Genomic DNA, 12,549 nt, shown 5'->3' with positions numbered 1-12,549 from the left:
AACTATATAAAAGCTTCCAGAATGAAATTCTCACTCTGCAGCGGAGTGTGTGCTGATATGAAACTTCCTGGCAGATTAAAACTGTGTGCCCAACCGAGACTCGAACTCGGGACCTTTGCCTTTCGCGGGCAAGTGCTCTACCATCTGAGCACGACTCACGCCCGGTACTCACAGCTTTACTTCTGCCAGTATCTCGTCTCCTACCTTCCAAACTTTACAGAAGCTCTCCTGCGAACCTTGCAGAACTAGCACTCCTGAAAGAAAGGATATAGCGGAGACATGGCTTAGCCACAGCCTGGGGGATGTTTCCAGAATGAGATTCTCACTCTGCAGCGGAGTGTGCGCTGATATGAAACTTCCTGGCAGATTAAAACTGTGTGCCCGACCGAGATACTGGCAGAAGTAAAGCTGTGAGTACCGGGCGTGAGTCGTGCTTCGGTAGCTCAGATGGTAGAGCACTTGCCCGTGAAAGGCAAAGGTCCCGAGTTCGAGTCTCGGTCAGGCACACAGTTTTAATCTGCCAGGAAGTTTCATATCAGCGCACACTCCGCTGCAGAGTGAGAGTCTCATTCTGGAAACATCCCCCAGGCTGTGGCTAAGCCATGTCTCCGCTATATCCTTTCTTTCAGGAGTGCTAGTTCTGCAAGGTTCGCAGGAGAGCTTCTGTAAAGTTTGGAAGGTAGGAGACGAGATACTGGCAGAAGTAAAGCTGTGAGTACCGGGCGTGAGTCGTGCTCAGATGGTACAGCACTTGCCCGCGAAAGGCAAAGGTCCCGAGTTCGAGTCTCGGTCGGGCACACAGTTTTAATCTGCCAGGAAGTTTCAGTTTTATATAAAAGCTGTTAAATTCTTTAAAAATAACTTAATTTAATAAACTTAACTGTAAAATGTGAAGAAATGGTGAGTGATACAGTATTTTAAGTATCATATTTGGATTTCCCACCCTAAAAAACATAAGAATGAGGTATTTTCAGCAAAAAAGTTTTTCCATCATTGGCCTGTGTACTAGATGTCTCGTCAAAGGCAATATGATGACCATTCTAATGCATGCTCTGCTACCACTGATTTCTCTGGGTACTGTAGACGGAAACATATATCGTGTTTTACACAGTGCTGTTCAATGGTATGCACAGTCTGTCCAATATAGAACTGTCCATGCCCATATGGTATTTTATATACTCCTGGTGTTCTGAGGCCTACATCGTCTTTCACAGGCCTCAAGAGTTGTCGAATTTTTGCTGAAGCCCTGAAGACTGAATCGATTTTATACCTCTTTAGGAGCCAGCTTATCTTTCCTGTTATTGAGCCACAGAAAGGCAAGAATGCAAACTTCTTTGAGTCCTCCTCGGAGTCTTTCTGCTTATGCATTTTCGGAAAGATAGCTTGCAAAATCTGACGGTTGTTGTAGCCATTTTCCTTGAACACTTTCTGTAAGTGGCTCAGTTCCTTCAGCAAGTTTTCAGAATCTGATACTGTTTCGACTCAATGCACTAAGGTGCTCAGAACAGAACATTTCTGCGACAGATGGTGATAGCTGTTAGTGTGCAGATATCGGTCTGTGTGGATGGATTTCCAGTAAACGCTGTGGCTGAGACACCCATTTGCTTTGCGGCAGACGAGGACATCAAGGAATGGCAAGTCACCATCTGTCTCTATCTCCATCATGAATTTGATGTTGTCATGGATGTTGTTGATGAGTTTCAAGAATTCTCCCAGCTTTTCATATCCATGAGATCAGACAACGAATGTATCGTCGATGTAACGATAAAAGCAACTAGGCTTTTCAGGAGCCATGTCTAGGGCAATGTTTTCAAAGTACTCCATGAACAGATAGGCTATAATTGGAGCAAATGGGCTTTACATTGCAGCGCCACCCGTCTGGTTGAAATATTCTCCAGCATACAAGAAATACGATGATGTCAGTGTATGCTTGAATAAATCCACAACACTGTCATCAAATAACTGGGAGAGCAGATCTATACAGTCTTTAATTGGAACGCATGTGAACAATGACACTACATCAAAGCTAGCCAGAATATCCACTTCTCCAAGATGCAAGCATTTAATTCTGCTGATGAAGTTGGCTGTATTCTTGATGTGGTGCACACAGTGACCAATGAGCAGGGTAAGGAGGTTGGCCAGATGTTTCGCGAGTCTGTAAGTCTGCAATGCAGTGGTGCTCACATTGGGGCATAGAGGAGTGTTCTTCTTGTAAACCTTTGGAAGGCAATACAATGTAGGTGGTCAAGGTGCCCGAGGGAGGAGATTTTTCATGAGATTCTCTTCCAGCGAAGACGTCTTGAGAAGCTCCAATATCTTCCTTATTATTCTTGAAGCTGGGTCCTTTGACAGTTTTTGATATGTCTCCTCCTCCAGCATCAACCGAATCTTCATGTTATAGTTGGCTCATTCCATAATGACGGCTGCATTGCCCTTTTCAGCTGGCAGGACTATGAGGTGTGGATCATTGTGGAGTTCACTAAGACCATTACACTCAACTCTTGTCATGTACGAAGTCGGTGGCTTGGATTTAGAAAGAATGCATCTCGTTTCTCGGCGAATTTCCTATACAGTTTCACTGGACATCTTGTAAACTCCTTGTTCCACACCACTTATTGTGTCAGCAAAAGGAATACTCTGCAGCAATGGTGCATAATTAAGTCCCTTCTTGAGAGCTGACATGGCACCCATGTCAATGTTTCTTGTCGTCTTGTTGATAACGATGTGTTCTGTTGTTTTCCGCTCAGCTCCTCGCTGTTGCTGTGGAAGCCAGCTGAATTTCCCTTTCTGCCTTTCCATGGTTGTCCTCTGTGATGACTTTTGTTGTGCTACTGTGGCTGCATCAATCCATTCCCAATCCAAATCCGAGAGTGACTCTGACAACCACAAGTGGACGACGATTAGCTTGTGTCCATTAGTATCCAACTGCTTTCTAGTACAATGTATCCTCTCTCGCAACAGGGCGAAGCTGACACGACAAAATATTCTCTTGGCAGCAGCAGTGTTAATATGGTGGTTCACATAGGAAAAACGTAGAATTGTCTTTTCTTCATGGCAGCGTAATAGAACAGCTAGAGACCTTAATAAATTAGCCTTCTTAATATGCAGCTTCCCCAGGCGTTTTATGCTGCACCATGTTTCCTCCCCATAGAGGTATGTAATATAGGACTGCATAGTTTCATGGTGATATCTCCTAATAAAAGTTTCTCAGGCTTGCAGCTGCATCAAGTGGTTTAAAATCCATGAACTTTCAGCCGAGTACTCCTCGGCCATTGTCAAGTGGTGACTGTCTTCTGGTTTCTGCCGCCATCTTTATATAGCCGCGCTGCCTTCTGTGACATCACTGGCACCCTCTCTGGCACCATATTTGGTAATTTTTGCATTATGCGGCCGGCGTGCCTGCTTCAACCTTCCGATGGCCTGGTCCCATTCTGTGCTTAGCTGCAGGTCGCCATCTTTATTGAGCATGCTGTCACAAATTTTTATTTTGATCGCTTCTTTTATTATGCTATCCCAAAAACTGTTAGTCCATGTGATAACAGATGTGTCATCAAATGCAATACGATAACTGTTTCCCAATGCATGCTCTGCTACTGCTGATTTCTCTGGGTACCATAGACGAAAACATCTCTCCTGTTCTACACAGCGCTGTTCAGTGGTACGCACAGTCCATCCAATATAGAACTGTGAAACTATGCTCTCTTAAGCCCTTATCACGTTTCTGTCATACTGTTCTCTGCCACCTGTTCTCTGGCAGGTCACCAGTCAAAATCCTTCAAGGATGTTGCCACTGCACTCTAATGCATCTCATGCACCCATCATGGAGTTCCTACATTCTGACACGGTGCACCAAGCTCAAGTCTAAGGACAAAATATTATTCTGGGTGTTCAGTGAGTGTCATTACTGGGAACTGGACTTTGGGTAGATCCTTTTACCATGTGTGGGGCTTGTCTGCGCTCCGGCTGTGGCATCAGAATCAAGTGTGTTTCTCTTGGCAGTTTGATCCTGCTGTTGACTGTTTGTTCATAGATACTGAACGTTGCAGGACTCCACAGCAGCAGCCATCCTCACCTTCCCCATGCCCAGCACAGTATCGTCGCCAGGATGAGTCACCCATGGACATCAATATGGAGCCTCTGACACCACTGCTGGTTCACAAACCCTGCTGAAGAGGTTTGTGCTGCTGCATCCAGGCACCTTCCTAGACACTCCAAAGGGCCCATCACTGGTAGCAGATGCTTCAGCAGCAGCTTCATAGTTGTTGGGCACGGCCATGTACTCTTGTGTCTGGTTTTTAGGCTAATGCTCCCTATCACTTACAAAGTGCATCCTGTGGTGTGGATGTGGATCTGCCATTGGTCACCACCCCACACCCCATTTCCTCTCTCTTCAGACATGTCTGCATCCATGCCTCCACCCTCCATTGTTGGTGCTTGCCATCACATTGAATGGTGTGCACTGGCTTTAAATGGAAGGCTAAGGAAAGGGTAATGCCTTCGAGAAGCCTTCGACAGTGCCATCTCCACGCAACTATTTACATAAAGCACTGAGAATCTGGACTCAGTCTGGTGTTAGCCCTTGAGCCAGCTTCCTCAAGTTCGTACGTCACTTCAATTACTGTGTTCTTAGTATACGTCAGTCACTGGACTTGGACTACTTCTGAGATTTTCTGATAGAACTTGAGTCTGGTACGAGTCGTATCACCAGGACTAGTGCATTCATGAGTCTCGTTGCTATTTTTTTGCTGAATTAAGACTCCTTCAGCAATAAAGCTAAGTGTATTCCTATAATTGGTTTCATATCTGCTTGAAGGTTCATCCCCTACAGCAGCAGAACTCCAGATGCAAAAGATTGTTTAAGATCTCTAGAGTATGCAATCAGTGAAATTTCTAGAGAGAAACATTCTATTACTAATATAATAATTCCCATGGTAAAAAGAAATGCAGAATAAAGTTGACCATTGCAGCTTAATGGTTCTTTAGCAAGGAAACGTAAAGAAGGTATGTATGTAAGTCTTTTTCCTTGAAATTAGTAATTAATTTATATAAAAAATAACTGATGAAATTCTTTTTAAGTTCTTATTGGAGAAATGACTGAGGGTATTCAAAAAATGAAGAGCATGTCAATCCTTGGTGTTAGCGTTATTGGATTCCTACTCCTTAAACCCAGTTGCTAAGGCTGAAGTTGTGAGTAAACTGAATAAGATGACAATAGTGAAAAGGAATCTTCAGATCCTGGGATAGGTGGTGCTGCTTCAGCAGTAAGGTCATAATACTAACAACGTAATTTAACATAAAGAAATCTAATCTGATAAAACAAGTACAATAATAATGATGATAATAATAATAATAATGATGACAATAATAATAATAATAATAATAATAATAATAAATCCCGTGGAGGCCCGGGAAAAGAATAGGCCTGCGGTATGTTCTGCCAGTCGTAAAAGGCGACGAAAAGAACAAACCACTAATAGGGCTAACCCCCCTTTTAGTGTGAGTAGTTGGTTCAGGACAGAACTAAAGAAGCTTCGGACAAGCGCCGTCATGGTCGGGGACGTCGCTTGAACCCTATGCCCGCCCACAATGGTAACGACACTGCTAGCCAACTGGAAAATGATTTAAATCCAAATAGAGGTGTTTTGCAGGATATGCTTCCTGCAACCACCCTAGAAGGAAAACAAAGACAGAGGATGAGATGGTCAGATGAAGTTAACAGACACCTCATGTTCTGTTATTACCAAGCAACAAACCTAGGAACCAACACAACTGGATACAGATCACAAGTATACACAACATTTATTACCAGATACCCAGAATTAAAATTTTTAACAGAACAACGACTAGCTGATCAGATCCGTGTAATAATAAAAAATAACAGGATACCCCAGTCAGAATTAGAAAACATCAAACAACAAGTACAACAAATACTGGAACAAAATAATGTGCAATCAGAAGAAGAAGAAAATACAGTAATGGACTCAAACATCCCAGAGCAAACAAACAAAGAACAACACGCATCAATTAAACAATCAGAGGAAAACGAAATCTTTATTTACTAATTCGTAAAACCCACTCCCCACAGTTCTAAATAACATGTGCCATTATTAGTTATAATCTGAATTTTCAGACTACATTCTTGGCATTCGACATTGACTTATCGATATTGTGTCGTCTGATTAATCTTCGATATCGATATTTAGTACGCGATTATATCTAATATCGATATTAATCTCTCACTGTTCCACGTGTCCTGAGGTACCTTAATTGAATATACGTCAAGAAAGGTACTATGGTTGCGCGCCTTTGAAAGATAATACTTTGGCTGTAGCACCCGGCTGAGTCCATACTGGATCTCGTCAAGCTCGTATTTGGTGTGTTTTGGATTATAACGACATTGTAACTTACATCCTATAGATGAACGCTGTCCCAAACCACCAGCGCATTGGGATCTGTCGAAGAGGTACACTCTATTGATATTAAATGACAGATACTGAATTAATGGTGTACAAATATTTCAGGATACGTGTGACGCAGGACAAGTCCCAGTTTGTACGAAGTCAATGTACTATGAAGGGTAACACACTGTGAAATTAATGATAAGGTGGTATTGGGAACAGAGTGGTTTTGGTTTGTGTCTGCCATCGACAAAAATTTTATTAAACACCTTCACAAGTTTCTGAGAGCTTCTGGAACTTCTCGTTGTCAATAATTTACAAATTAACCATGAAACATGGAAATGCGAGTGACTATTCGAAACATGCTGATTACCTCGTAAAAAAAGAAAAACAGTACTCATGGGCAGAATAAGAAAAATGAAAAGGCCTGACACATGTGAGAAAGAATTAAAAAGAGATTAGTTTCACTGTCCAACGCCTGTAAAGCATAAAAGATTTGCTAGCTAGTTATTTTAGGAGATTTCTTTGCCAAAGAAGAATGTCCCCAAATATCGGAAATATGCAGACGAAATATATTCTGGTACTGGTACAGCCATATTCCTGTTGGTATTTTTTCTTGTTGTACTTAGGTACTTTCCGTACTACATACCGCTACATAAGTAATGAGTACGAAGGGGGCAGCTTCTCACTCCAAAGAACGAAAAGACAGCGATAGTTTCCAAATTTGCAGTGAATGAACAAATTGAACACACAAATAATCCGTCTGCTGGAATGCCTGCCGCAATAAACACGATACCTTGACAACAGGGACATCTATCGAGGCTTTCGAGAATGCCAAAGTACTTCCACAGTCTACTAAATGAAGTCACGAAACTCTCTGGTGCGAAAGTTGTTCCCGTTTGTTAGCTGGCGCGACACTAACGCTCCAAGCAGTGAGAAAGCAGTCAGTCACACAAGTCGCAGTGAAAATGTTTGTTTCTAATTATTTTCTAATTAATTAACGGAATAGTTGTTATATTTGTGCGTTCTACGAGTTACTAAGTTACCAAGAGACGTGAATTATCGTGAAATACAAGCAAAACAGCCGAATCACTCTGATTCAACTACATGGGCTACAACTCAGTCATGAAGAAATACTTACGAATATGTCGATATTTGCAGCTTATTCCGCTGAAAGCAAGAGATTTTAAGACACCTCTCATGCACGAGAAGCATATATTTCTGTAGTTGTCTGTTGTTATTAGCATAGGCACTTTAACTGAAGCTTAAATTTTATGGAGTCTATTGAATCGCTCATTCCTACACTTCATTCGACTTTCTAATACAAGAACACTTTTCTAAATGTAATTACTTATGCTTTAAAAGCGGATGTGTTGAATATTCCTGTCGTTTGTGGCTCAGATTTAGCAACAATTGTGGAATCGGTTTCTTCTGTTTTGGAGAATCAATTTTATTGCTTTTGGCCATTTATTATCGAATCTGTGTGGTCTTCCCGTAAGCTACAGTTGTGGTGGCTTATGTAGGTATGACATTGCGTATAGGTGTCCTAAGTTCCACATTCACTGATTTAACTGAAAGTATAGCAAACAAATCTCTGTTTTCTTGGATAGATATGTGACGTCTTTGTGTAAAAAGTAAGATCTTCTGGTGTTTACAAGCAACTTTCGGTTATTAAAGGAATACGACATTATTCAGTAAATGTCGTACGTTACGAGAGAATCGTAAATAGACTATCCTGTACTGGATTAGATTAGATTAATACTTGTTCCATAGATCATGAATACGACACTTTGTAATGATGTGGAGCGTGAAAGGTTAATAAAAGATGTCTGTACAAGATATTACATTACACAAAATATTGCATGACACTAATGTTTAAGTGGTTGTTGTTGGTTTTTTCCCTTAATTTATATCTAAAAATTCAGCCAATGAGTAGAAGGAGTTGTCATCTATAAATTCTTTTAATTTATTTTTAAATGTTAGTTGGCTATCTGTCAGGCTTTTGATGCTGTTTGGTAGGTGACCAAAGACTTTTGTGGCAGCATAATTTACCCCTCTCTGTGCCAAAGTTAGACTTAACCCTGCATAGTGAAGATCATCCTTTCTCCTGGTGTTGTAGATATGCACACTGCTATTACTTTTGAACTGGGTTGGATTATTAACGACAAATTTCATAAGTGAATATATATACTGTGAGGTTACTGTGAGGATCCCTAGATCCTTAAATAGATGTCTGCAGGATGATCGTGGGTGGGCTCCAGCAATTATTCTGATGACACGTTTTTGAGCAATGAATACTTTTCTACTCAACGATGAATTACCCAAGAATATGATGCCATACAAAAGCAGTGAATGAAAGTAGGCATAGTAAGCTAATTTACTGAGATTCTTATCACCAAAATTTGCAATAACCCTAATAGCATACATAGCTGAACTCAGACGTTTCAGCAGACCATTAATGTGTTGTTTCCAGTTTAACCTCTCATCAATGGACACACCTAAAAATTTTGAAAATTCTACTGTTTCGTTCCTCCCAGGGTCCTTAGGGAACTAAATAACGACTAATGTGGGGTTATTTTTTAGTTATTGTCGTTCGTTATGGTACTACATACACTTCCTATTATAAAAACTACTTTACGAATATCTGAACGTCAGTATTCGCAGTAATCCGATGTCGTATTTAGTAGTGTTGCTTGCTGGTCGCTTGTGGCGCTCCTATCGCTGTGGGAACAAAAACGAGACGGAGTGTCGCAACTGTTATTTTAGACTGTGGAATATCTTTGGAAGGAGCGCAACCACAGTACCTCTCGTGAAGTATGTACAAGTAAAAGCACAGTCTAACATAACAGTCGCGACAGTTCGCCACGATTTTGTCGCCTACCGCGCCAGCAGCGCCCCAAGTGGCCAGTAACTTAAACTGTGAGTTCGGCGCGATCGTGAAAGCGAATAGTGGTTGTTTGTTTTGATTTCTACAATGGTTTTTACAAGCGAGAGCTTTTGTTGCGCAATAAATTGCAGCAATGACAGGAACAAGACACCACAGCTGCCTTTTTTTTTTTAGGTTTCCTAAGGATCCTGAGACGTATATACCATCATGTTACTAAACTGTATCGTCAGGATTCACTTGCTAACTACATGTGTATTAATGATTAATGTTTCGTTTTATGAGCTGAAAATGGCTCGTTAATAGCAGACGAGGAGACCTTGCTTGATCCACTTAGAATAATATAAAGATGAAGGTCGTACTTGTGGCAAAAGGCGACAACGACAAACACAGTAGGCCTACAGAACGATAAATGAGCTGTCGATCGTTTTTGGATGTAGAGGTACATGTCTGTGCTTCTTACGTGTGAATCTGTGTGTTTATATTCTTTTGATATCAACGAGGTGAGCTGCAATTCTATCCAATGTCACAAGTGTTTCTTCACGAATGTGTTGTAGCTAGATTAGATTAGATTAGTACTAGTTCCATAGATCATGAATACGACACTTCGTAATGATGTGGAACATGTCACGTTAATAAAAGGTGTCTATACAAGATATTACATTACACAAAATATTACATGACACTCAATATTTTTTTTGGTGGGTGTTGGGGAAATTGACCACTTACTATATCCAAAAATTCATCTAATGAGTAGGAGGAGTTTCTATTAAGAAATTCTTTTAATTTCCTATTAAATGCTATATGGCTATCTGTCAGACTTTTGATGCTATTAGGTAAGTGATCAAAGACTTTTGTGGCAGCGTAATTTACCCCCTTCTGAGCCAAAGTTAGATTTAACCTTGAGTAGTGAAGATCATTCTTACTGCTAGTGCTGTAGCCATGTACACTGCTATTACTTTTGAATTCGTTCGGATTGTTAATAACAAACTTCATAAGTAAATATATATATTGTGATGCTACAGTGAAGATTTCTAGCTCTTTAAATGTCTGCCAGATGATCTTGGATGAGCTCCAGTAATTATTCTGATTACACGCTTTTGTGCAATGAATACTCTTTTACTCAATGATGAGTTACCCCAGAATATGATGCCATACGAAAGCAGAGAATGAAAATAGGCGTGGTAAGCTAATTTACTCAGATGTATATCTCCAAAATTTGCAATGACCCTAATAGAATAAGTAGCTGAACTCAAACGTTTCAGCAGATCCTCAGTGTGTTTTTTTTCCAGTTCAACTCCTCATCAATGCATACACCGAGAAATTTTGAATATTCTACCTTAGCTACCGATTTCTGATCGAATTCTATATTTATTAATGGTGTCATTCCATTTACTGTGTGGAATTGTATATACTGTGTTTTGTCAAAGTTCAATGAGAGTCCATTTGCAGAGAACCACTTAATGATTTTCTGAAAAACATCGTTTACAATTTCACCAGTTAATTCTTTTCTGTTGGGTGTGATAGCTATACTTGTATCATCGCCACTCGATTCATGGTTTGTGTACATACGTGCGCTTATTTTAGGATCATTTTTAGAAACTTATATGCCTTCTGATACTACACAAACCATTGGAGGCAAGAAAATAACTGAAATATTTCGTAAATTACGTAGGAAATGGATGCGAAACAAACATGCTTACGACGCGTCTGATGTTCACCTTACTCGCCGCTTGGAGCGCTAGTGTCGCTCCATCTGTCGACTGTTACGTTGGACTGTGGTAAAAGCGAGTAGCATTCATCTCACGCTAGGCGAGGAGAGCCGTACGTCATAGTGACGTAGGCACGCGTTATCATGAGTTTCACGAGTTGTCCTATCGACTGTTGTGTGCGTCTTGAATCTGCATTGTTATTTGTTTATGTGCTTTCATTGTCCTATGTCCGGTGTTGCTAGGGTATACGTCGTTCTGAACATGGGCTCTAACGGAGATGAGCAGATCCACGAAGATAGTCTGAAAGATTTCACTATCTTTCTTAGTTGATTTACAACACGAAGGCAAAATTAAACGGAACTAGATGGTTTAATGTTTCTAGCAACATTCGGAATTATCTTCAGAACCACTTCAATTTCTCAGTTTAACGTTTCTGCCCACATGAATTATGTACAAATCATTGGATTTTATAAAAATACGTAACACTTTTATTTCTTCCTATTTCACGTTTTTATCCACATGATTTATTCAATATTAATCGGATCGAAAACATGACTAGACACTTTTTAAACTTTCGTTATGGTTATGATTCCTTCATTCAGATATTCGTTACGGTCACGAAACACGCAATAACATCCCACATTCTTTGGATTGCAGCTTAATAGTTAATTACTTCACTTTTCGGTCCACACGATTTATGCACCATTCATCGGATTTATAAAGAATGAAAGCTTTTTTTTTTATTTATTTCGTTATGGCTCCTTCGCTCAGACAATTATGTTCATGATACACAATAACATTTAACAATTCATTCAGTTGGGATGAGCATATCACACAACTCCTGCCACTTCGTTTGTACACATGTATTTACATTTAGCTTTGACGTTATAGGGACAACTGCAAAGATCGATGTATGTACTCATTTAGTCGATTTAGGTTATTTGCGTCACGATGACGTAGCGTTACGTCATTATGACGTAAGAGTTCTCGTCACCTAGCGTGAGATGAATGCTACCCGGTAAAAGCACGTCCGCGTTCTGCAGCAAGACAACGCTGGCTGCGACTAAAAACAAATGACTACCGGCCAGAGTCTTTCGGCTCCTAGAGAGCGGCTAGAGCGCGGTGTTGCAGTACCTGGACGGAGAGCTGTACGACGCCGTGGCGCACGAGCTGCCAGCCGCAGTCCAGCTGGTCGTCGGCCTGCGCGTGGTAACGGCCGTCGGTCCACAGCGCGGCCTGGCCGCCCTCGCCGCCCCCGCGCTGCGCCGTCACCAACGCCTCGCCGTAACTGCCCGAGAAGCCCGAGATCCACTCCAGACGGCGGTCCGACCGTGCCAGGAACTCGCTCTGCGCAGCATAGCGGCGCATGTTACAGGAGGTGTACAGTGCCGTACAGCGGTGGTAAACAACATATTATCAAGCAGCAGTAGCATGCACCAATGTAAAACTAGCATGCTTGGATCTGCAAATGGTTAGTACAAGGTTATTCGTGAGCACCTTCAGGGTTCCAGAACACAACTGCGCAAAAACTGCTAGACGTAGAGAAAACAGACAC

At 41.2% G+C, this 12,549-nt stretch overlaps 1 protein-coding gene across 1 annotated transcript in view; it reads right to left on the bottom strand.

Moving 5' to 3' along the window:
• LOC126243384 (xaa-Pro aminopeptidase 1-like) overlaps positions 1-12,549 on the bottom strand; it is a 376,629-nt gene that overhangs the window by 56,017 nt on the left and 308,063 nt on the right. Inside the window, exon 3 of the mRNA XM_049948160.1 lies at positions 12,129-12,341. Coding sequence (XP_049804117.1) covers positions 12,129-12,341 — 213 coding nt within the window. The remainder of the gene's footprint in view (positions 1-12,128; positions 12,342-12,549) is intronic.

The sequence above is a fragment of the Schistocerca nitens genome, chromosome 1 (genome assembly GCF_023898315.1).
Source record: "Schistocerca nitens isolate TAMUIC-IGC-003100 chromosome 1, iqSchNite1.1, whole genome shotgun sequence".
NCBI classification, from domain to species: domain Eukaryota; kingdom Metazoa; phylum Arthropoda; class Insecta; order Orthoptera; family Acrididae; genus Schistocerca; species Schistocerca nitens.
Note: the sequence above shows the minus strand (reverse complement) of the source record. Positions and strands in the feature narration are given on the sequence as shown.